This window comes from Lepidochelys kempii, chromosome 11 (assembly GCF_965140285.1).
Source record: "Lepidochelys kempii isolate rLepKem1 chromosome 11, rLepKem1.hap1, whole genome shotgun sequence".
In the NCBI taxonomy this organism is placed as follows: Eukaryota; Metazoa; Chordata; order Testudines; family Cheloniidae; genus Lepidochelys; species Lepidochelys kempii.
The window spans coordinates 12,344,970-12,372,074 of record NC_136390.1 but is presented as its reverse complement, the minus strand read 5'-3'; the positions used below and the strand labels follow the sequence as shown (position 1 = coordinate 12,372,074).

Here is a 27,105-nt window from a genome sequence, read left to right as displayed (position 1 = left end):
CCATATTTATGTTTGAAAGGTCACATTTTCACCTTAAAAGCTGCTTTGTTGTACTTACATCTTATTAGCAAATAAAACAGTTCTTAGCGCAGGGGCATGATTCTGATCTCACTTTTAAATGAAATCAGGGTCAGGCCCATTGACTTTAGGAGCCACAGTAGCTAGCAATGTGAGTTCTCACGCCCTGTACTGTATTTTTTCAACCACCAAGCCTCTGGCACAGGATTAGGTGAAAGAGATGGTTTGTCAGGTCTCATGGAGACTCACGGTTTGGATGCTTCTAAGGAACTCTCTTCATATTTGCTGAAACAAAAAATGGGCCCATTTCTACATGAAAGTTTGACTAGTTTTAATCAAAGCATCCCTCTCCCCCCAGTGTGAACACCAAGAAATTTGGAGGAAGGTTAGGTCTGATCTGGATCACAGACGAAGCTCTAGAACTCAGGCTCACCTCTACTATTGTCCATAGCCTTCTCTGAACACATTCTTGATAGCAGTATGCCAACAATTCCTTGACCAGTGTGGACAAACTCTTCTATAGACAAGGGCCCATGGATTTTATAGACAAGGGCCCATGGATTTTATAGACAAGAACCCCCTTTACTCTATAGCATGGGTTTGTAACAGTTTATCCCTGTTTACACTGGGCAGGGATCCATATTAGCAAACACAGAGTTTAAAGATGCTTCTTGATTACATTGTTTCAAAAAGGAGGGTGTCCTGTATCCACAGTAACCCTAGTGACAGAGAACTCTTTTAGACCTGTAGCTATCCCACCTTGAACTGTGATCTCATTGTCATAGTATTCAGCCTTCCAAAAGTTCTCCATTTATCCTTGCTTGTCCTGTTCATTTTTATCTTTCTTGTTTGGACTAGCATGAATCAGGTGGGGCACAATGAAGTATTCCTTCAATTTGCACTTAACAATTGGTCCAGTTCTTCTTGATTTCAATGTGCATTGTTTCTTCTTACACATTTGCAGAGTGCAATTTCCATCTTCATTCTCTAATCTTACTCTGTGATTCTTATTCTGCACTTGTACAGTTTAGCCCCCCGCCTTTCAAAACTGTCCTCCTTGCTCCATAAGTATATTTGCACTTATCTACGAATAATGCAAATATCCTTGATATTCTCTTGGATATCAATTTTCTCAAAAATGTAAGTGAACAATTCCCCCCCCCCGATCATTATGGGTCCAATCCTGCTACCTTTACTGATGTTGAATAGTATCCTATTCTGCAAGTAGTCCCACAGGTTTCAATAAGGGCTTGAATCAAAGACCACTGAAGTCAAAAGTATCTTTCCATTGGCTTCAATGGCTTCGGATCAGGCTCTTAGATTACTTTTGGAGTAAGGCACACTGTCAGGGTGGCAGAATTCGGCTGTATATATATGTATGACAGATTTACCAGAACATTTTTTTAAAAACCAGTGGAAACGCATTCTGCTATTTTAAAACACTTTGTCCAAAAATAATCACTCAAACTGCACATGTAAGTTCCTGGATGAATTTGCCTACAAGTCTTAGTCCTATTTTCTGTTAATGTAGCTGCAAATTATTGCAAGAAATCCAGCCTTATTTTGCAAATTGTTACATCCAGTTCACAAATGCACGGGAAATCCTTACTGCCCAATCACTTTCACAAATGTAGCTCAAGATCTATACAGCTTTGAAATTCAATAACTTTGGTTTACCATTCTAGATAGCAATTTATCTTTTGTCCCTCTTCCCCCCCCACAGTGATTCATTCAAGTGCCTTAAAGGAACAATTTTTCCTCCTCCCTACATCATACACCACCCTCCTCACAGCCATTTGCCTCCCTCTGGGATAAGGAAATTAGTTGTCCCTAGGAGGAAAAAAGGGAACCAGTCTACACATGTAGCTGACCCTAATTTGTAGAAAATAACATTCTGCTCAAGTCAGCAGTAGGGCAGTCTTGATCTATCAGCTCTCTCTCTTTCAACAGCAGATGCTACTGTTGCCGTGGGAAACACAACAGTGTTTCTGAGAAAAAGGAATGGGATTACCACACAACCATCTTTTTGTCTACGATTTTGTATAATCCCCCAGACCAGTAAGCCCATGTATGACCAACTACACTGTACCAAGAGTTGATACTCTGTCTCTTTTAGGAAGGAATTAACTAAAGGATCACCATAGCTGGACAAGATATGAAGTGACAACAGCATAACCCAGCAAACACTTTCACGTTTTTGCTGAACTGTTGGCTGACCTATGCCTTTGTGATTTTTTTTTAAAAACAGGAGTATTTTCTTTTAGAAAAGCAGTAGCTGAGCATAATCATTCTTTCAAAAAAGTGATCAGAATGTCACAGGGAATTTTAGGAAGCAGCCTTCATTTATCAAACCTTTAAGCTGAAATTTTCTAAAATATTAGATTTAGATGCAGAATTATTTTAGGAATTTGTCTCTCTACATCCAGCTTCAGAAACCTCAGCCTTAAAAGTCAGGTTGGCTGTAAACACAGGGCAATGGACTGGATGACATAATAGGACTTATTTTCTAACATCTGTGGTAATGAGATATCCTCCCTGTACTTGATCTCTCTGTGCAACAGCCACCTTGACCCAATGAAATCAATAATTTGCATCTTAAAGCAGAGTTCTGTTCTTCCGTCTTGTCAATCACGTTATGTTTACACAATGGCTCTGAAAAAACCTACTTTACAAAAATGACAAATGCCTGATCTAGCCCAATAAACACTGGAAACGTAAGTGGTACATCTGTCACTCTGCCTTTTATCTCACTGTCTGAAAGCAGGTGAGCACACATATTATATGTGCTGCAACTAGAAGTAGTTAGCGGGGTTGGGCATGGCATTTCAGCCTTGATTCTTCATTCCCTGCAGTCTGTTGGCTTCATTCAGTGACACTTTTACCAAAATTTTTGGTTAAATTTTCTTCTCATGAAACTGAGGTACTAACAATATTGATGAAAGCCAGGTGTGTACCTACATGGCTTAGGGCAGGCTCTTCCACTCAGCTATTTTGTGAACCTGAGTCTGTTCTGATTGGTCAGGTAAGCCAAAAGGCATCATTTCTGCTCCCTAATTAGAAGAATGCACAAGTACTTAAAGTGCAAATATTCATTAATATAAATCAGTAAAACTCAATCACTTGTGAAAACCATTTCCATGAGCAAAATGGATTTGATAAAAATTGCAAGTTGAATATTCACAGATGTTTTGCAGTATTCACTGACATCTAGTAGTAACACACTAGTGCTACTCTACCATCTAGTAGCAACACTAGTCTGCACTCTACTTTCCTCTGATATCTGGGTAAGGAAGATTTGGGAAGCAGGAAGAGGAGACAGAAAGGTCAGCTGTATACTGCACATTCTAATCATCCTCTGATCTGTGGATCCTATGGCTCTCCTTAATTTCAGTGGAAACTAAAACTTCATGCAGCTCTGAAAATGTATTATCTAGTCTTCAGAGATTCAAAGCTAGACACTGATCCTGCAAATGTTTACAAGTCATGTTTTTAAAGAGAAGCACATATGTAAATGTTTGCAGGATCAAAGCACTAGTGCTTTAACTCAGTGCCTCACTGGTCCTTTCGGCTTCCCTCCTGTTGATAGTATTTTAACATACTTTTTTGCTGTGTCCATTTGTTTAAAAACAATAACAGCCATCGCCCTCATGGTCGAGTGTCTACTTTTAGCACAACTGATCAATACCAGCTAAATTAATTGCCTATGTCTAAATGCCAACTACTTGGAAATCAATATTTTTTCTGCTGCACCAACTTCTCACAAATACAACTGTCTTTTATGTTGCTCAAGTTAAACAAACAACTAAAATAAACAACTCAGTAATAATGATTACAAGAAATTATTCTAAGCATCTAAGTCAGGCTATAAATCAGAGCTCACTTTATATGCACTATAAAAACACACAGCTTGTTGGAAGTTTACCAGCAATGTAAAACCTTCCATCCTGTACTCACTACCTTCATTTTTCAGTTCAGATTTGTGTATCCTTATATTTCCAGTCAGAAAGCTTCAGCAAGAATTTCTGAGTTTGTAAGTAGTGTAATGAGTAGCCTTGTCATCACCACTCCTAATTGTGATGCTGAATAATTTTTGATGTACTGTAACATTTGCAGTAGTTATTAGAGCTAAGAAGGGAAATCACATCTGATGACACAGGGTTCCAGGTGACTAGAAAGTTAGGAAGGACATTTTTATCCCTATGTACAGTGTTGTATGACCAGCTGCCTAGCATTGGCTGGGGGAAAGGGCAGGGCTTAGCCTTTCTCTGAAGCACCAAGTATGGATTGCTTCGGGAAGGATATGAGAACTGATGGTCTGAACAGGAATGACAAATCCTTTGTTTTGAAGCCTGTTCAATAATTATGTATGTTTCCAATTTAGAGTTAATCATCTTCACCTAAGCATCCTCATTTTTCTCCTTTCCAAAGCTTTGTACAAGTACTCTTTAGTGAAGTTGTTTGTAAGCAAAACTTGCACACAGGATAACTGTGTTAATCAGTATCAAAGGGAAGAACATTTAAGCTATAAAAAATGCGACAGTAATCTTCTAGTAGTGATTAACCTTGCTACTTGGTGTATTACTAAAGTCCTGCTTATCATAGCCCACCTTTTCTCATTTCCTTTCTTCCATCAATACTCATACTGTGTACAGAAGCACATTAGAATCTATCACATGCCCATTCCATCTGCAGGTCCAAAAGGAAAGTGAGGCCCAGTCAAATGCCCTCGGTCTGGTCTGCTTTATCCCATTTGTACCAACATTGCCCGTAAACTGAAAGCTGGAGGCACTCTTGGATCAAAGGGCAGCAACATTCAAACCAGAACTTTGATGGCATCTGCTTTTCTTGCTTCATTTGCTCCTTCCTTTGAATGCCCAGCATCTCCTGGTCCTTCTTTTTAGGGCCTTTTCCCCAGTGCTACCTTCTACCTCCTCTGGCAGGCCTGGTACCTCTCAGCTTCTCTTCTCTACCATCTCTTTCACTTCCCTGTAGTTTATCAGTTTCTCATGATCCAACCCCACCACCTAGTCCACCTGGTTTCACAATCTACCATCCATAATGGCTGCAGAAGTGATAGCATAGTATAAACTCTTCTTTAACAGGGTGCAAGAGGGATTCCCTTCACCCCATGGTAGTTCAGCTCAGCTGGAGTTTCTAGAACTGCCAGTGGTGCTAGGATCTCCTGCTCCATATACTCCAGGAGCTAACTGTGCTCACGAGCGCAAAGCAGGGAAAGGCTCCTTGCACCCTTCCTCCAAGGCCCAGTGAGCAACCATGCAGAGTTAGCCACAAACCTACTCTATAATGTTTGCTGAGAACTCTGATGGCACAAACATATTCACAAATGCTCATCATTGCTTATAGAAATGTACTGTTCTCAGCTTAGACTGTCTAAACTTTTTTTACAAGTAATTTTTCCAGCACTAATATTTATTTTTTGTGTACCTCTAGGAAGCAGAACTTTCATTTGCATATCAAAAGCTTCCTTGAGTACCCACCACAGCCAGGGCAAAAACCAATCACAAAGAGCCTTTTTCTCTGTGTATATGAGTTGTAATTAGGACTGGGAAATGTTTGGAGGTGAACATTTACATATTTTTTATCTGGTTTACAAGACCTGTTCACAAATTGACTCAGATTTACATGGTGCTTAATATTCTTTTAATTAAAATTTTGTATAGATGCTTCTAATATAGCCCCAAGACAATTCTCCGATCACTCTCCTATATTTATAGACTCGTTATTATCTGGGAATGTGCAGGCTAACACTAAGCAATGGCCTTTAAACAGACATTTCCTACAAATTACAGATTTTATCAATTTTGTTGAAGTGGAAATTAAATATTTCTGGAATTAAATAACTGCACCCACCCCAAGTCTCTCCAAAGAGGCCCAATCATTTTCCTTATGACTGAAAAGCAATAACAGTGGAACCCTCTTAGAGCAAAGCCATCTCTCCCCTGCAGAATGATTTCACTGTAAGCAGAAGTTTCACCAGGATTGTAATTACAATGCACTGAAACAATCATCGACTTCTGTTCCAATTGGCTATAAGCAGAGTTTCACTGTTTCTGTGTCCTACTGTAATTAAACATGAAGGCCAAATTCTCCTCAGACTTCCAACTTGAAACTCCACCAATGAGTAAAGAAATTAATGTACAAGAATCTTTATTTTGCAGGTGATTCCCTTGCAGGTGATCTGAGGAGTTTCTTTTAGTATATCAGGGAAGCATCTGCCAGTCTCCAAGCAAGGACACCTCCTGATAGTTATAGCCCAGCTCAAGTCTCTTTTCAGGTTTCCAAAGGCCTTTTAATTCTATTAAACTGAAAAAAGTCAAGACTGGTTGCTTCATGTAGTCCTTTGGGTTACACTCAATTGTCATCAAATCTTTGAAGTGGACACCAAAGCTGGTGGGTTAGAAGGCACACAGGAGGGAAGAACTAACCAGCAACATGAGCTGGAGAGTCGAGAACACTGGGGCAGTGAGGGGAGATTGGGTACATTGGGTACTAAGAAAAGTAAAGTCTTATACCTAGTGAAAGGAAATAAATGCACAAATATAAAAAAGGGGAACAGGAATGGAAAGCCAAACAGCTGCCAGCATTGCATTAAAGGGAATTTCTTTTAATCTCATCTCCTTAATATTATCCTGCTATTATTGCTGCATAAGCCTTCCAAGTTCTATAGTTACAACAGGGAAGGAGAGGCTGGGAGGGTGAGTTGTGGGGGGAGAGGGGACATGTCCTTGAGAAGCTCTCTTCCTTAATATGAAAGATTTTGTGAACCAGTGATCTGTATTATTTCCACTCTGTCTCAGGTCACAGAGCATCACACTTTGAGATGGTCCACTTAAATGGCTCCAAACATGTATCCTCTTAGCATTCAAACCTATGAAGCATGTGATTTAATGCAGAAACCTTTCCTAAATGAGACTTAAATAGATACAGACAGGAAACGGACTTTGGATTTACATGAGCCATTATGTTAAAATGCAAACATATGTACATGTTTCAGAACTCAGCCTAGTTTGCTGTTTCAGCACAATTTTACCAGAGCTACAGTAGGTGTCTGTGGCAACCAAATCTCAATTGACTCTCAAGAGCAAGTGCAATTTGGTAATGAGATGGAGACCATTCATTGTCTTAAGTGCTCTAAAAAGTGAAGGAAATTTGGACCAGACCAGCGATGAACAACACGCCAAAATCAATATATTTTCCAATTTCACTAAGTGGTTATGAATATGACTCATCCCCAGGAAACCAAATACAGCCACCTTATGATAGGGCACAGATATATTTCAATTTGGCTCTTTTCAGGGGAAACTAGCTACAATAATTGACAGGTTAATAAGGAATAGGTTTTTTAGTATTCAGCTGAACAAATACAATGATTCTTAGCCATAGGGTTGCTGAAGGTTATAGAGTAATGAAGGCTTTGACGGTTCAAATACTGTTAAGGAAACACTAATTCAAAGCAGCTATTTGTGTTCCTCTTGCAGGAGTTAGACAGTTCAGTCTTATCACTTACATTTTTAAATGTCTGCTTTGTAGAATATTCTAAGACACAAGCCTGTGAATGAAATTAACCAATCCTTGCTTCTGAGACCCACAGCTTTAGTTATCCAGAGTGCAGCCATCACTGTATTTCTCAAAAAACAATGCTATAATAATGGGCCTGATCCAACCCCTTTCTAAAGTTAAGAGAAAGACTCACATTTACTTTACTGGGATTTGGACTGGGCCCAATAATAACAACATATATTTCTAGAATTTCTGTTGGGTCTGGTACTCTATGTTCTAAACCAGTGCTGCTGTGCGCTATTAAATAGCCACCGGGTTTCATTTCAGAATTGGCTACATTGCAGTAAGTGAAATGCTTGTTGTAAATATAGTGTGTGAAATATTTGAAATAATTATAGAAAGAAAGACACTTTATAAACAAAGATATTATTAAAATATAGAGCCTTCCATTCAGAAGGGTTCCAAAGCACTTTATAAATTCCACACACTTTATACCGCCACCGAAATGCCAGGTGACTATATTTTCAAAATTAAAAACTAGGAGACTTTTCTGTTGACATTTTTGAAGGTGCAAACAACTCATACAAAAGTGCACTTTTTTTTTTTAACATGCACTAATGTCGCAAATGCCAGCTTCTGACTCAGCAGCCCCAAGTACATATTTCTCAGAGTGAAGGATTTTTGCCGGTAATGTAATGTTCTGAACCAGTTTCTCATGAAACATTGAACAAGTGCAAACATTCACTTGTTGCAAAAGAACAGCTTTGATAGAGTCTATATTCATTTGACTTTTCTCTGCACTCCAAACACTGAACCCTTGTTCCACTGAACTCTTTTTTTCCTGGTAAACATAGAGCATCTTTTACTCCCTAAAGTAATGTTATGAACAAACATTCGTAATTATTTAAAAAAAAACAAAAACAGCAAACATTTTCACTGATGAAATGAAAAACTGGGATATTTCAAGTGATCAGAAAGACATACCCGGGGCATCCTATGAAAAACCCAGATTGTCCCATTAAATTAGGACATATAGTCATTTCACTGTAATGCAGCCACCTCTGGAGTGAAAAATTGCAGCTCTGAGGCACCATGAAACTGCACAGGACAGCAAGTGAAGAAATATTACACGTCCAAATGAAGCTACTGGGAAATTTAGGTAGGCAAAGCACAACTAACTGAGCTTTAATGTAATTGGGACTAGCAGACTAACACCCTAAAATTGTGAGATCCTAGGTTAAAGACTACAAATAGTCAGGGTTCTACATCTTAACCAAAGATGATAACCTTGGTCGAGCTCCCCACAGATCAGTAATCATGCAAAAAATTAAGTAAGGAGGCCAAACTAGAGTGGAGTCAGCTTTAGACCTGGGCATTGAGATATCCATAATGAGACCAATGCTTTCAGTTTGTACCCCACATCCTCATATTCCCAGAGGACATTCTGTTCTGAAGCACACTCCAATTTAAAAGCTATGGGGTCAGTTTTGCAAGGATGGTGAACATAACTCCCATAAATATTCATGGGGTCTTGCACATGCACAGAACATGGAACAGACTCCTCAGTTACTTGTAAAGGGTCATTTTGGAACCCGTGAATAGATCAAGTACTGCTAAAGAAAAGGATTAACACTCCATACGCCTAAAGGGAGGCAATTTGGCAGAAATGGTTTTAACAGCCTGCGCATACTGTAATTGCTTTCAAGACACGTTTAAGCTATCACAAAATGGTTTAATGGCTGTGGAAGAAAGCCTGACCTGCTTGACCTCAGCCTGTAGGTGCCGGAGCTGTAGGCACTGCTCTAGCCGTTTGTGAGTCTGATCGGCGTTAAGCTCTAGCTCATGCTGTTTCTCATGAAGGAACTCCAGCAGCTCTTGCACTTGTGTCGCAAGATCAATGTCCTTTTCGCAGATTAGTTCAATGCCTACAACAAAATGACAGAGAGAGAGAGAGAGAGAGAGAGAGAGAGAGAGAGAGAGAGAGAGAGAGAGAGAATTTCATTTATTTGCAATTCCTTTTGCAGTACAATTCTAACACCTGTCACATTGATTTGAACCTCTCTTGATTCTTGGTAAACCCTCTCACAAACAACATATGGTTTACCCTGATGCACATGTTTGTTGAATGCTATGACTGTATTGTCCTATCACTGTGTGTACCAATAAAATGACATTTCTATGTTAATTGCTCCTTGTTTTGCTCATCTGAAACTGTCCATACGGAGATGATTTGACTACAGTTTTGGTGATGTGGAACTGGGAATTTTAAAAAATACTTTATGAATTTTAACAAATCAAAGACTAAAATACTCCCTCAGCCTTATGTTATTTCATTAATCAATATCATATAAACACATTCTTTCTTTGATTATAGAAAGAAAGAAAGAAAGAAAGAAAGAAAGAAAGAAAGAAAGAAAGAAAGAAAGAAAGAAAGAAAGAAAGAAAGAAAGAAAGATCGATCAATTCCTGTCCTCAATTTAAGATGGTGGATGGGCTGGGAGCCCACAATGTGGAGTGTGCCTAAAGTCCTTCTGGGTCCTAAGGGGACCATTAACACTCTTGTAATTTACTATCCTTTAGGCTGTTCTCAATTATGCCATGTGTCAAATCATTCCCAAACCAACTCTAGAACTGGAAGCCTGAAAAGGTGGCTTAGTGCCCCCTTCCCCAATCCTTCAAAGTCCGGCACTGAATATGCTCTACTGGAACAAAGGATCTGGCTCACTGTGTAACAGTCCCAAGAAAAACAATGCAGAGCAGTATATTGTCCTCTTTGACATGCAACCTCACCAGTGCAACTGACAGACTTTGGCCAGAGTCTTTATTTGACATTCCACACTACTGTAATCCATGTAATCATAAATCAGTCAGGACCTGATCCTTCTCCCATTGAAGTTATTTAGAATTTTGTTATTGGCTTCAACAGAAGCAGGATCCTAATAATTATAATAATCAGATTCAAGTAAGTGTGAGAAACCACTGCGCTGTTCTCCCCCCCCCCCCCCCCCCCACTCCCTGCAGCGGACAGCTGTTGTACAGGGAGCAGGGAAATTATGTTTAGAGGCATTTCATGTGAAGCACCGTTTTTATGTCCCAGAGTTCCATGACTGTCACCCTCTGTCACAGTGATATCCTCCGAGGGCAGGATTAGAAACCAAAGCAACCCAGTGTCAGCCCCACCTTGTCTCTTCCAGTCTCTGGTTTTATCATGAAAGCCACATCGGAGTAAAACTGATTGGCTGATTCTCTTTCCCAGCCAAAACAAAACAGCTTCTTCATTACCAAATAAGGTGGAATGGCCCCAGGCTTCACATTTAGGGTCTGGAAATTTAATTTATGCTCCCATTCTTGGGAGTGAAGTTCCTTCTAACTGCCAGGCATCGTGCATATTTGTTATAATTAGTCTGCATATGGTACTGTGTCCTTAGGACATTGCTGGTGTTTTGTATGCTTGACTTCACCCTGCCTATTTGATATTAAACTCACAGTTTTCCATCATGCACACTCGACTGATGTAGTTTTGACTGTGCTAACTCATCATCAGCAACCAGTAAACTGCCTAGGATGTTATTCAAGGGCAGACTGCTCTCCCAGTGATGAATGATTTGCCCTTTCTTGCTTGCCACATGTCACACAGATTTATGCCACATTGCCAGCATATGCAACAAGAGAGCTCGTTCTTCTCAAAGGTGGATTTGTAAAATAGAAAGCATTTTTACGTTGTGTTTTTGGAATAATTTCACACATAAACGTCCTCACCTGGAGGTTTGTGATATGTAAGCACAACTGTTTTTTCAATAAACTGAACGCAGTTTCTGTTTTCTTCAATCATCTCATTACTGAAGGGGATTTCAACAGACTGGTATTGAGTGGAGCATGCTCTTAAACAGGTTTATTAAAAAGAGTAGCCACAAGTACAACAACATAAATACACCACAGCTCTCAGTTATACTGGCATAAATCTAGAGAAACAGCACGGAAGTGACCAGATTTACTCTGAATTTATGCTGGTGTAACTGAGAGCATAATTTGGTGCATTGTACAATCTGCCTACCTATGTATCTTTTCTTCTATCACTTGGATAACTACAGACCTTTTAAATTATACACATTTATATAAGGCGTGATTCAAAGTACAGTGAAGTCAATGAAAAGACTACCATTGACTTCAACAGGCTTTGGATCAGGCCTATATTATGCATCACATTTTGCCTATGTTTTAACCAATTAGGATATTATAAAAAGCCTAATTTGCCAAAATAAGATGAAATCTGAAAAAAATCCACCCACATAGTCCATTGATAATTTTAAGAAAAGGCCACTCTGTTTGCATGGATGCCAGAAGTCAAATTTCTGACTTGACTTCCAATTTTTAAATAAGTAGTTATGCTAACTAGCACAACTACTGCCCAAATTCTATTAGTGGTAGCAACATAATCAGGTCTTAACTAAATCACTGAATAACCTTAGGTTTCAGAGTAACAGCCGTGTTAGTCTGTATTCGCAAAAAGAAAAGGAGTACTTGTGGCACCTTAGAGACTAACCAATTTATTTGAGCATGAGCTTTCGTGAGCTACAGCTCACTTCATCAGATGCATGCCGTGGAAACTGCAGCAGACTTTATATATACACAGAGAATATGAAAAAATACCTCCTCCCACCCCATTGTCCAGCTGGTAATAGCTTATCTAAAGTGATCATCAGGTGGGCCATTTCCAGCACAAATCCAGGTTTTCTCACCCTCCACCCCCCCACACAAATTCACTCTCCTGCTGGTGATAGCCCATCCAAAGTGACAACTCTTTACACAATGTGCATGATAATAAAGTTGGGCCATTTCCTGCACAAATCCAGGTTCTCTCACCCCCTCACCCCCCTCCCAAAAACCACACACACAAACTCACTATCCTGCTGGTAATAGCTCATGTGAGTAGACGCTGTGCAAGCTTCCACATATGGTTCACCCAATGTACCTGGTTTCCTACCCTGCAACATTCTCTCTTAGTTGCTACTGAGCTTCTGTTAACCTGAGCTTGCTGAATTATGCTGACTATTGCCAGAATGTATCTTGGGGTGAAATGTTTGCAAGAGAATGGGAGGAGACCAAGAAAATCAGTTTTGTTTGTATCCTGAGCAGTCCTTCTTATCTTAATTAAAGGGGGTGGGGGAATTGCTCTGTGTGCCTTTCAAGGCATGTGAGAAGATTTAAGCATCTCACAAGTAATTATAGCCTCTGGGACAGTATGCAGAGATTAATCTGAATGATTATTTTCCCCGGGTGAGAATGCAAAAATCAGGATTTTACAGTACTCACTGGAAACCTGAACCTTTTGCTGAGAAGCAGGATATAAGATACAAAGCAACTTCTCTACCAATATGCTTCAAGACTGCTGTTTAGGAGCACATGCCAGGGAGCTTTTTCCAACCAAGTGCTTATCTTAACTTCCAAGTGGACACTGCAAGTAAAATTCCAACATCTTATGCCCTGTTCATACTGAAAACAATGTACATTCCAATACTTCTTTGAAGGAAGAATATCCAGTTACCAGCCAGTTACCTGGCTAGGACTCTGTTCACAGATTGTGTGTTTTCTTTTGTATTTTTGTAAATGGATGCCCATTAAGCAAAGTGTCCTGCTCACCTGAAGCCTGGACTTCCATGATGTACTGGTGCAAATCTTGCCCTTGCTGGATAACCTCAAAGGTCATGTTGTTCATGGCCAGTTTCCGTTCGGTGTGGCGCTGCAAGCGCTGCTCAGCCAGAGTGAGGTCCTCGGTATTGAAATCATTCATTTGTCTCAGCAAATCTTCATTCCAGGCATCTAACTCTGCTGTTACCTTCAAAGAAAAAAAGCCACATATTGTATGCACTAGAAGCCAACAAAAGATTACTCCAAAACAGTATTTGGATCATCGTAATACTCCACACTTAGGGTTTGATCCTAAGCCCCTTGAAATCAAGGGGAGTCTTCCTGTTGACTTCCATGGGCTTTGGAACAGGCCCTTGGCATGGCACTTTTCTTCTGTGGATCTCAAAGCTTTGAAAAAGGTGGGTGAGTACTGTTACACCATTTACAGGCCGGGAAAATACAGCACAGAAGTGGCTTGTTCAACGTCACACCAAGCCAGTAGCAGAGTTAGGTACAGAACCACAGTTCCCAGCTCTAACCTCTACACCAATATCGAGCAGTAATTAGGAGAGGTTGGCTAACTTTGCTTCCTTTGTTCTGTGTTCTCTGTTTCTTCATTATAACAATTGGCCGGATTAATCTACTATTATTATTTTTACTGTGTTATTGCCCAATAGTACCAAGACAGTAAATGGGTCCAATAGCATTAGCCTCTGCAGAATCACACTTGCAACTAGATACAAACAAGTGAGCATAAAAAGCAGTAGGAGGAAATGAAGAACAGGGACAAAGGTAACGATAATCAAATCGTGCTGTTAAGTTAGACATCTAAATCCGTATTTAGGTACCTATGTGAAAGATGCCCCATTTTCAGAGATGCTGAGCCTCAGTTCTCACTGAAATCAATGGGATTTGTGGTTTCCTAAATATATACTTAGGTGATTAACTTTTGAAACCCACTTTTGAAAATTTTGGTGTCTTATCCCATGGTCACAAAGCAAACCAAGGGCACAGAACCAAGGATTTCTGGCTCCAAGTCCTTACATGTTGTTTTGGATGGGGATTTAAAAGACACAGTTTTAAATTCAAAATGAGAACACAAGCCCAGAAACCTTTTTTAGACTCTTCTTTGAAAAAAGCAGAAACACAGATTTGTTCACCCCAGGTAATCTGTGACCATTTTACAAACCTGGGACTGAAGTCGCAGGGTGAAAGGCAGAGCACAGGAGATCCTGAGGGTGTTCCATTTTTATTCTGATTATTCCTTTGTCCATTCCACTCAATTAACTTTAAATAATAACTATCTCTGTTTACAGTCCCTTTGGTGCCATTCCTGATTCCCGTGGCCTATGATTCACTCACACTTCTCAGTTAATTGGAGTCTCTGGAATGTGGTGGCTTATTGGCAGATTTTCGAACAATTACCAAGCCCTAGAGAGATGGTCATGGTGGAAATCAGAGAAGGAGCTCGGTAGAAAATTAGAAAGGGTTTTAAAGAGAGAGCCTCTACTGACAGCTAGAAGGACTAAGGCTGACTTGACCTCATTTTAAGCTATAGACAGCACAATGAATATCTACAGTTTAAAGTGAGAATGGATTTCCACTATTAATGACTATAGTACTTGAGGTTCCATATGAAGCCTGTTTTGCTTGCATGTGTTGGTAGAATGGCATATAATTTTACTGGATCAGAAGGAGGTTTAATTTTTGTTAGTTATTAAGAATATTGCCAGTCATAGTTCATTGCATTGATTGTCAGGCTGCTAAAACATAGTCATTTGAAAATGTATAATAGAGTTAATCAAAGTACTGCCCAGTTTCCTGTAGATGCGAATACATTCTTGTGCACCTGCTTTAGGGAAACTACCTAAATGCACTTATGAATAATAGTTACAGAGAGGAATCAGAAATCCAATAATATGTCACATCTGATTTCTCTTACAAATTCCATATTTAGGATAGTGGAGATTCTGTTCTACTGTGGAGAAAGTATCTCTCCATCCTGTGGCTGTCTATGCACAGTGTTGAATGCAGTGTTGATGTTGGCATGTTGATCTCAGGATATTAGAGGGATACAGTGTGAGAGGTAATATCTCTTTGTGATGGGGTTCCCGGGGTGCAACCTGGATTGTGGGACTACTGAACCCTCTGTCCCACCAACCTGGGTTTCCCTCTCACTCTGTGATGCTGTTGCCAAGCCACAAACATCTGACAGGTCCTGCACTTACACAGACATCCACAAGCAGGGACATCCCCAGCTCCCCAGCCTTGCACCCAGAACTGTACTGTTTTGCCCTGGTCAGAAGCCTGATCAGTGTAAGTTCATTACCCAGTCCGCCACTGCCTTGATGTAGAGAGGAGACATACTCGCCTTTGTAAACTGAGCTGAGATTTTCCAAGCACCCCTACCAAAATACACTGTTTTAGGTAAAATATAAAAAAGATAGATTTTAAGTGATTAAAAGTAATGTGTAGAGATTAAAGTTGGTTACCTAAGAAATACAATTAAATTCACAATTTGAGTTCTATAAACTAAATAGGATTTGAATCAAGCAATGTCTCACCCTGAGAGATGATACAAACAGTTCACAGATCTTCAGTACGGAGGCTGGACCTGCCTTCCAGCCTGGGACCACCCTCCCACAGTTCAAAGTCTTTGTTCTCTAGACGTGTTTCCAGGTGTTGATTTGGGGGTAGGAGGGAAAGTGAGGCCAAGTCATGATGTCATTTCACCTCTTCATAGTTTCTTACAGCTTGCTGGAAAGATCTTTTACTATGACATGCTAGTCTCCATTGTATATGCGCTCTCTCTGAGATGGTGGTTGGGAGAGTGGATTCCCTTCAGTGGGCCATCAGTGCACCTGGCTATTCCACCGTTGTACCAGAAAGGCTGGTTGTGGGTGTTCTCAACCTCACAATACATTTCAGTAACACACACACAACAAAACTTCATAACTTCCTGTACAATGATAGCACATACAATCTCACAGGTCATTGGTGTTCAACAGATCAAGGCTGTTAAAATGATACCTCACAAGGCAAACTTTGTACAAAACATATAATTATATGACAGTGGTGAATATGGGGATTCTAGAGTGCTGCTTTGAGGTACAGAGTGCCTCTGGAGACAAGCTTTTATTGGAGACAAGCTTTCAAGCTTACACAAAGCTCTTCTTCCAAGCTCTGCGTAAGCTCGAAAGCTTGTCTTTCACCACCAGACGTTGGTCCAATAAAAGATATTACCTCACCCATTTTATCTCTAATATTCTTCCATGGCAAGAAAAAAATCTATATAGGTCTCTCACAGGGTTAATTTGTCAAGTAAGATGGAATATGTGACATTGAACAGGCAAACAGCAGAAGAGTGGGCAGGGTAGAGTCAAGGTGGGGAGTGAGGGAAGGTCATATAGAGGCAATGAAGGAGCTGGGCAGAGCCTGGACATGAAGACAGGGAGTACATGGAAGGAGATGGTGATGAAGGTCTAACATAGCCAGAGCAGAGGGAGAGGAAGATTGCTTAGTAGTTGGCTAGACTGAAGAGAGGAGAGTCAGGGAGGCTGCTGAGGAGGTGTTTACAGCAATCCAGGGGAGACAGAACCATGGCATGACCCAGGGTTTTGGCAGTGGAAATGGAGAGCAAGCGGATCTCAGCTCCAGCACTCAGCTCACCAGAGGAGTGCAGAGTAGATTAGTAGAGCAGATCATAGAATGACATCTATTTAGTGCACCTAAGAGCAGAACGTTGCCAGCAGACTGATGTGGATGGCAGGAGCAGGAAGGGAGAATGAAGCTGTCACTTTTATGAATCCTACACCTGCAGAAAGCTCCCTGTTCCTGTCTCTCAGACTGCAAGACAGGCTTCAGTGTGGGGTGGCTCTGAAGGTATCACAATACATTCCTCCTGTTTTTGATAATATGCAGAGATGCCACACTGGATGGGTTGATAGTGGGTATATGGACGATGTCATTGCAATGATTGTGCTCTGATGCTTTGGATTCTGAATCCCAAAATATAAAAAACTGAACATGTCTCTAAAAGACAGCTTCGAGCCTCGCTTTCCAGGTGAAAATGTAAGGACATCCAATATGATGTATGTGAAAAAATAAAAGCTCTACAAGTAGGAGTGGCTGGAATCTTTTTTATGATGCCTATTATGTAATTCATATTTTATGAGCCAAGATCTCTGGAACCTGATTTTGAACAAAGAATCCTCATTTCTGAGTGTCAACTATACAGATCTATCTGTACAAAGCCATAAAAATCCTGTATCTCTGAGCAGACAGCTAATTCATGTGAAAGACTCTGCTAATGTTATAAACTTGGAAAGTGACACTCAAGTGAGTTATAAATAACAGTGAAGTGAGTTACTGCCTGACAGAAGACTTTTGTTCCTTTCCAAATTCATGTTAAGCCCGAAGAGCCAAGAAGTGAAATCAAAGCTGCAAGATTTGATAGGAGGAAAAATAGAGCCAACGAAATGGTAAAGGTGGAAAACGAAATTCAGCACATAGCAGACTTTAGTGACCCAGGGACCTTTCATAGTATAAGACAAGACTAAAGAACCAAATTCTGTCCTTCTGTCCACAGTGAGCATCTGCTGTGAATCTCCAAGGGCAGAAATAGAAAAGAACATGGACTGCATGCGACTGTAAAATCCGCACAGAATGGATTCTGGGTGGCGCTTTGCAGACACACACCAGGAAAGTGGATGGCAGAATCACTGGGAAGAATCTGGCAGCTACTTTATAGGACCACCTGCAAAGTCTTGGAGAAGCTTCCCTGCAGAGAAAGGCCTATGGGATCCGTAGGGTGGTCAGAGGCATGTACTAGCCCTGACCCTGGCAATGGTCTCTATGCGCACACACCTGTTCAGACTATTCCTGCTTTTAGTGGTAAATGATTGTGGAAGGGGAATAGGCAGCATGACCAGGGCAGAGCATGTTTCTGAGGGACAGCACCTCACAACCCTTTATTTGTAGAACAGTGTCATTCATTTCCATCACAGCTATAAGCCTTTTCATGACTGGTGCTAAAATACAGGACAAAGCACATTTTATAGATATTAGTTGGGGATAACGTTCAGTGATATAACATATGCTTCATACATGTGAGCCCCTCAGTTCAATACTCAGCACCTCCACTAATGTCTCTCAACAAGGGTCAAATGGTTCTCTGTCTCTTTCAGCCTGACCTTCTGACAATAATGTCCTTTTAATGTAACAGTTACTATGTTCACATCATGTGAAAGATCCCTGGCTTAAAACTGGGAAGAAATATTGCTTTTGTATTCTCAAGTTCAGGGATCAGCAACCTTTGGCCCGCGGCCCACCAGGGTAAGCCCCCTGGTGAGCCCAGATGGTTTGTTTACCTGCCGTGTCTGCAGGGTCAGCAGATTGCAGCTCCCACTGGACGCGGTTTGCCGTTCCAGGCCAATGGGGGCTGGGGGAAGTGGTGCGGCTCAAGGGATGTGCTGACCACCGCTTCCCGCAGCCCTCATCGGCCTGGAGTAGTGAACTGCGGCCAGTGGGAGCTGTGATCAGCCGAACCTGCGGACGCGGCAGGTAAACAAACCGGCTGGGCTCACCAGGGGGCTTACCGTGGCGGGCCTCGGGCCAAAGGTTGCCGATCCCTGCTCTAGTTCAAACACAGGTTATTGGGCTGGATGCAGAAACCACTGGATGAAGTTCTTTGGCCTGTGTTATGAAGGAGATCAGGCTAGATGATCATAATAGTCCCTTTCTGTCTTGAAATCTACATTGATTTGATAAAATAATGTGGGCTATCAGGCACCAAATAGGGTAGGTCCCTTAAATAAAAGGAGGACTATCAACCAAGAGTAATTAATGAAGCTGCTATAAATCAGAATCCATTGTCACTGGGGTATCTGAAAGCTTTCAGTAGTCTGTTATGCCTGTTTCCAGTTGCCAGTCACAATTTGGAATCGATATACTTAGTCAAAAAGCAGATCAAATATCCACTATCTAAAGATTATCCAATATATTAGGACTGGAGCAGGAAAGAGAAGACAACAAATCACGTTACATGGCTTTGGATTAATATCCGTATGCCAAACATCTGCCTTGACTTGAGTAAGAAGCAGAAGTCCCTAGTGCAGACAAGAGTTCCTAACTGATTGTAGCTGGTTTGCCATCACCAACAGAAACACCGTGGGTTCACTTTTAGGTAGAATACCTCTTCTCTAAATAAAAAAGGAAGTGATACAAGTTGGAGAGAAAATACACACAGATGGCAGATTTCCTTGCAGAATGGATAAAGTCCAATGCACCTAAATAAATGGAAGTATAGGTAGTGTTCGTGGAGTACAATTAACTCTGAAGATGATCTATCTGTATTCCAAGCACCAGAGCAGGAGGGAAAGTTTATAGATAAGCTCCAACTCCAACAGAAATCTACAGAGTGGACATTTAAGGCAATTCTCAGAGGAAGTTTACGAGAGGAACCGCAAAAGAAAGTGGCCTGTAATGTGGATTTCACCATCTAGGGAAGCCAGAGAGAAGGGGTTAGATTTTCAAAAGCACAAATGGCAGTTAGGACCTGACTCCCATTGAAAGTCAAAGTGGCTAGGCACTTAACTGCCATTTGTAGCTTTGAAACTATCCTCCATATTTTTAGCTTTAAAAGCGAGCTAGACAAACAAGGGATATGGAAAACAGTAAGCAGACAGATGCTTGGAATTAAAATAGAGATGTTTGACCAAATACAATACAGGGTGTGACTATTTCTCCAGGAAGGAGGAGGGTTGGGGTGCAATTTGTATCCTCTTCATAATGTCCATGGGGGCAGTTAAGTAAGAAAAGGCATTTGCCCCAGGAATGGATTGGTGATCCTTCAGCAGATGCCCCTTCTGGGTTCCACCATGGAGAAGCAGCTTCAAGCAGTGGATGAAGCTCCCAAGGAAAGAGTCTTGTAGTGGAGAATTGCCAGGAGACACAACAGTAAGGTGAAAGATGAGCCACTGAGATTGGAAGGGATTTTCAGTAAGACTGTTTTCAACTCTTTGGTTTTTGCCTGTTTCTATTATCACTTATTTAACTTCAAGGCCTAATGAGCATTTTGGAGAAAGCCATTTCTGTTAAAGATTTCACCACCACTACTTCCATCAAGGTGTGAGCACTAACAATCTATATCTGCAGAGACTTCCAGATAGACCTCGCACATAGCCAGGTATTCCTGATCACCCTAAAAGTTAAAAGAAATAAGCAAGGGGGGAAAACATTTAAAAAAAAACATTCAGGCAAAATCTTCCAGTAGTGAAAAAGGCACAAGCCCAAATGCAACAAAAGCCATTCTTAACTTAGCCCATTTTTCAGATTTATTTCAAGGCACTCTAAAGAGAGGGTGACTTTAGTAGGTTATCTGCAAAGAACAATGGATTAAGTTAAGAATGGAATTTTAGCTTTAACTGTGATCTTTGCTGCTTTGCTGCATTTTTATCCTATGTTCTTTTTAGATTTAATATAACCCTTATATATAATTATAGAAATGATATGCAATGACTCATATAAGAGCGCTAGAATTAGTCACATCATTTAAATATTGCATTATATTAACAAAAGGAATTAGAAATTCAAAAAGACATGGCTCTGACTTCCTCATTGTTATTTTATTTTTATTATTTATTTACAGCAGTACCCACCACCTGCTAGGTACTTTCCAGACACTTAAGGCAGGGACAGTCCCTGCTCCAAAGAGCTCATAACCTAAGGCTAGGCAGATAAGCACACAGAGATTAAGTCATGGAGGGGCAACAGGCAATTAACATACAAATCAGTACTACTCACTGTGAGCAGCACAGCAGAAGAGGGACTTTAAGAGGGATTTAAATGTGGACTGGGTAGGGGCCTTGTGAATGAGCTCTGGGTGCTTGTATTATGCATAGGGGACAATGGGGAATAAGGCAGGAAGATGTCAGAAGCTGAGAAAAATGTGGACAAGGCTGGGAACATTGGTAGAGTGGAAGGGAGAGTAGGCAACGCGGAGCTTGACAAGAGGGGAGGGGCATGGAGCCAGATGCATCTACCAGAGTAGAGCTGTAGCTCACGAAAGCTCATGCTCTAATAAATTGGTTAGTCTCTAAGGTGCCACAAGTCCTCCTTTTCTTTTTGCGAATACAGACTAACACGGCTGTTACTCTGAAACCAGCTATAGGACAGTTTCTAGGAAAGCCATTGGAATCTTATGCATGTCCATCAAATGCCTTGGTTTTGAAAGCACAACACAGACTTCAGGATGTGCTCACAAAAGTGCCTCTACCATGCATCTTTTCTCACTTATGGTTAGCCACTTCAGCTTTCCACCATAGGGAAGGGCTTCACTCCCATATCTTAAATGACAAGGCATGCTTAATCAGTCAGAATGGTGACAGTGTTTTCCAGCATGAGAGCACGGCGGGAATGTGATTGCAGGTGATGACAGAGGTAGCTCTGCTCTCTGGACAGATAGAAGGGGACTTAAACCAGCACAGAAGAAGGAATTATTGATCTGAGAATCACAGTGGTGTCCATTGTATCAGCATGCTTTATTTACACAGCACAGCCTCTGCTTCTATATTCAGTTTACACCCACACCTGAGAACCTGGGCCATCATGGAAAACAATAAAAATATAAAAATTTAATTTCCAGCTAAATCTCAAGCCAACCACCATCAATAAAAACACATTTTGCTTAAGGTATAATTTGTTGCTCTTAGTCTCCCAGCCTCTGTTGTCTTCTCTGCCACGCTTAGAATAAACAAAGATCAAAAGCATTACAGGTTTCTTAATTATGATGACGGGAATATCTTTTTGGCTTCCCAAATTAAAAATAGGATAAAATAGCTCTGTTAATTCTGATAATGGTTCCACTATTGACACACAGGAGTCTTTATTATAGTTTTGAGACAACTGACTGCAATCTAGTATCTGTTTAAAGATTATTCTTTTGTCAGCTGAATCAAATCAACAATTGCTTAAGATGTATAATATAAAGGTGACATTTAACATACATTTCAAATTGCTTTTCATTTTATTGTCGTTTAAGTTGATTTCCTTGCTTGAAGACTAATCTTGGCAGCTAGACTTATTTATAAGTTCCTATATTGATCTGGCTACAAACTTTTTCTGTTTTGTCATTGGTTATGAATTATGTGTCATAGTTATACATTTCATTTAAAGAAAGAGATCTCTAACTACAAGACTCTGCCTATCAGATTCCCGATGCAAATAAGAAACATGCTCTCTGACTCTTGTAGTGTGAGTTCTAGTGTTCTCATAATAAACAAGAGAAAATCACACATAAACAATAGTAAATCAAAGTAACATCACTGGTTTTCTTTCAAGCCCCTATTAGTCACTACAGCCCTGATTCAGCAAGGTCAAAGTACATGTTGAACTTCAAGCACCTTGCTGAGTCAGGGCCTACTAGATGTGTCTGTGTGCATCAAAGCAAATACCCACACAGCGATAAAGTAGACACGGTGGACCTGGACTCTACACCCAGTTCTGAGCATGACCAGCTGTATGACCTTGGGCAAGTCATGTCACCGCTCTGTGCCATAGTTTCCCCATCTATAAAACAGGGATAAAGATACCTATCCACCTTGGAAAATCACTTTGAGATCCTTGATTGAAAAGCACTGCATAAGGGCAAAGAGTTATAACTGGAATGAATTCTGAAATCTTCCCTCAAAGCTAGATGGTGTCACTTGCTGAAGTTGGAGGCACGGTGAAGCCATACTGCCACATGGAACATCCCTAATCTTCCTGCTGTGTACATAACCCAGGCTTGCGGTCTGCAATGAAACTCAGAAAGCTTCACGTGATTTGGAGTTCTTAATGAAAGGCTCACACAGCTCCACTATGAACATCCAGTGTATGCTGCATGCAAACATACCTATATAGTTTGCATTTAATTTGATTTCAGTCTAAAAAGTACACGCATATATATACATGCATGTACACACATGCTCATGAAGAGTGGGAGTCATTAAATACTCAGCATTTGCCACTCTGCAGTACCACAGTATCTTCTATTCTATGCATATGCAGATGCCATGGTTATTGCATGTACCTAGAAGTTTGAGTTTTTAAGACAACCACTGCTCTTGCGCAAACATACCATGTGTGTAAGAGTATGTATTAGGATATCCAAGTGTTTGTATGTGAATGGTATGCAAAGAACTATTTTAACAAGACTGTTCTATTTATATTTATAGCAAAAACTGTAGAATAGCTTTCCCTACAAAATATGACTATACAGAAATGTGGGTCTGTACTGTATCTGTTGCATATTGCTATAGATCAATTCCCATCTAGGAATCTGCATTCACAGCTTTTCCATCTACTATAATGTAACACTATTTCTTGTCCTAACTTAAAATAAACTGTCTCTTATGAAGTGTTATGTAGCATTCTAAAGTTTCCATTAACTATCAATATATTCCATCAGAACACCTATTGAATTACATGCAACATCTCTAGGAATATATCATCATAGAACACTTCAAAAAAAGCGCCACATTAACAGATTTATTCACTCCCAAAGGTGTCTCTGAACCACCACAAGAAAGACACAGTCGCAAGTTGATACCTCATATGGGCTATGTACACAACACTATGTTCCAGCATACATGAGACACAAATTAATTAACATCCCATGCTTTGGTATCACATTCCATCTGATTTAAAGGTAAATATTTATTCAGATTTGTTAAAAATCTCTTTAAAATTACTCAGTCCAAGAAAACTTCATTTATTTAGTGCACTGATAACAGTTTTTTCAACAATAGCATTTGATTTAAAAAAAGGAGTACAAGGTAGAGATATAAGACCTCTTTTTAAATCTACTCCCAGGCACATAAAATTACATGATGAGTACTTTAGGGCTTCTTGTACAGTATTTCTCTTTTCCCCCTTTATGTAAAACAACTGTTATGCCTGATTTGTAAGAGAACCCTTCATTTGATGCTTAATATTTTGTTGCATCGAGGGGTTCAAAGCCATAAAATGCATCTAAAGAGAAAAATCTCACCAGCAAAAAATCGTGAACTTTAGATTAGCAAAGACAGATGTACATGAGGGGCATATGTAAGCCACTGTACGATGCATGCCATAAAACTGGTCACCAAAGCATTCAGACACTCTGAATACAATCAGCTGGGCAGACATGAACGTGTCTTGTATTTTATCAGTATGTCACAAAGGCATATTACTGGTTTCTAAATTTCCAAGTTAACAACTGATTTCTATTCACCTCCTAGTTCCACCAGACATCTCAGTGTAATCAAAGTCTTCTGTGATTCCCTGGAACTCTGTGTATCCTGTTAGAGTATTAGTCAGAGACATAGTCACCACCTCCACAGTGCTACCTTTCCCAGGTCACCCACACAGCTCTTACCTCTATGGTGTACTGTTCAAAAATCCGGAGCTGAAGGAAGATGTCGAGCTTAATTTTCCGTTCATGGAAGAGCTCTTCCATCTGTACCTGGGCCTCATCAAGCTGCTGAAGGACAGATTCGATGTGGCTGATGGAGCTATTGTGTGGAGTCTTATTGTTGGATACCGCTGAATCCCTGTGTCAAGGCAGGAGAATGGTTAAAGCTCAGCATTAATGCAAGAAAAGAGCAGGAATTAAACACTCTCAATTCTGTGCACAGCTGAGAAGTGAGCCGAAGCACAAAGGGCTGGAGGAAGGTATATGCAATGCTCATTTCTTCTGCTTGTTGAAATCCTGTGTTTCCTGGACTCAACACAAAGTCAAAACAATGAGCACATCCTTTCACATGTTGTGACACTTTGACCCTGATACACTAACAAGGAGTTGGAGGGGAACAGAATGGCACATAAATCTGAACTGATCTTTTGAGGAATCTGACTGGCAATCCCATTTAATTCTAGTCCAAATGACCCATTTCTTTCTACAATCAGCCTGTCTCAGAAGCATCATCCTCAAAGCTGCTACTAACACGCTGTAGATCTTTACAAGTTAAATTATGCCACCATTTGCATTGTTGCTAGTGAGTTAAGAGAGTTTGAATTGCCAATATTTTAGCCTAACAAGACTGGGATTCTTCTGATTCCCCTTGATTAATTGGTCAGAATGAAACATAACCAGGGAAAAATTCCAACACTGTAAGTATTTTAAAACACTAAAAGACAGATTGTGACTTGCCCTTGTGTAGGTGCCCAGGGTGATGGGTAGGGTGCAAGGAATCTTCCCTCACTGTACAATCCATGTCCCCAGGGGTGTTCAGGAACTGCTTCTGCTATGCACCCCCAGAGCACACATCATTCCAAAGGGAGCAGAGAGGAGAAAGGGCCATAGCACCACCCCCTACTCTCCAGCTCAAGCAGTCAGGAGGAACAGGTTGCACCATCTTAATAGCAGGGGTCTGCCTTAATGCCACAATCTGGCCCCAAGACAGTTGTGCATTATAAATACAGGGCAGAAACTATTTTCATTATTGTCCGTTTCCTCATTGCTGGCTCTCTCACATTTAACAGTAGGGATCTGGAAGCTTGGGTTCTTTAATATATGTTTGTCCTGTGGGTTCTGTGGATAAATAAGCTTTTCGGGGCATTAAAGGTAAATTCTCTCCTCAGACATGCCAGTGTAGCTTCCCCTAACTTCAGCGGGAGCCATGTAGGCAGATCTGAAGACAGAATTGAGTGCCGAAGTTTTGGTGCTTAAGTTAAAACAAGTAAAATGCCAAAGAAAGTTATGTTTTGTTTTCCCCATAAAGTACACAGTGGCAGCTGCGTTGCTTGAGACATTTAAAATAAGACAGTTTGAAGCACTATAAAATATACTGTAAGGAAAAATCCTGCCCTGGTAGTGTAATAGGATGAACCAGCAGACATTTTCCATTGCTAGTCCCTATCAGTCTGTGATTCTGTCTTGGGGAAAAGAAAACCATGTTGAAACATCAATTCCGGGGACTGCAGCAATAAACTGTGCAACCTAACCATGATACTGAAAGGTGATTAAGGGTTTACTCCTAGCCCTGTATAATGCGTGGTGTGTAGGAGCTCCAAAAAGAAACTGTGACTTGAGCTCCTGTTTTGCACAGTTGCATGGGGAAGTATGCTGAGTTAGCTTATTACCAAACACAGAGCATTTCCCCACACTCCTGGCCAGCTAGCTTGTAGTCCATGGAACCAAGACTCTGCCTACTTCTGTCCTTTCTTACCCATCGGCTCACAGCAAGAAATATCAAGCAAGGAATCCCCTTTCTTCCCTCCTGCACTCAAAAGGCTTACCTGTGATCCAGGTAAGCCTTGTGCAGTTGTACAGTGAGGCAGAGACATTTACACCCCATTTCCCCCCATGTAGCTGCATCAGCTGAATCACAACCAAGCTCTATATAATCACATTATATATAGCAGAAGTTCTTGTAGTAGAATGTACATAGCTGCACATGGAGGAAGGAAGAGAGGTAATTTGTATCTATAGACTCTGTATGGAAGACTCAAGAAGAGTACTACTGTGACTGCCAAAAATCTTATTTAGTGAACTCCCGTTAAACAAGTTACTTCTTCTGTTTTAGTGATGATCTTTTGGTTACATTCCTGGCAGGTATTGGAAGATTCTCCATCCTAGGATAACCCTCACAATACAAAAATATAGGGCTTGATTCTAATCTCAGTCACACCAGGAAAAATCAGTAAAACATCACTGAAGTCAAAGTTAAACTGGGGTAAAACCAGTGTAAATGAGAGCAGAACGTGACCCTTGGGGTGGAATTTCTTGATAAGATAAATTCACACTGGATAGGAACAAAGTTTAAGAAACTCATATTTACCGAGAGGACAGAAACATTTCTTAAAGTCAGTCAACTAGCGCATTCTAAATTGGGTAAAAGGAGCAGCTTTAATTTATAATACAAATGCCAATACAAGAATAGTCTGACGGCATGAATAAACTACATGTACTGCACACAG

At 40.5% G+C, this 27,105-nt stretch overlaps 1 protein-coding gene across 2 annotated transcripts in view; it reads right to left on the bottom strand.

The window, feature by feature from the left end:
* Nucleotides 1-27,105, bottom strand: part of KALRN (kalirin RhoGEF kinase) — a 637,223-nt gene that overhangs the window by 113,583 nt on the left and 496,535 nt on the right. For both annotated transcript variants that reach the window (XM_073305148.2, XM_073305146.2), the window contains exons 13-15: nucleotides 24,563-24,737; nucleotides 13,180-13,375; nucleotides 9,298-9,464 (exon numbers count right to left, since the gene is read on the bottom strand). In XM_073305148.2, the coding sequence (XP_073161249.1) occupies nucleotides 9,298-9,464; nucleotides 13,180-13,375; nucleotides 24,563-24,737 (538 nt within the window). The remainder of the gene's footprint in view (nucleotides 1-9,297; nucleotides 9,465-13,179; nucleotides 13,376-24,562; nucleotides 24,738-27,105) is intronic.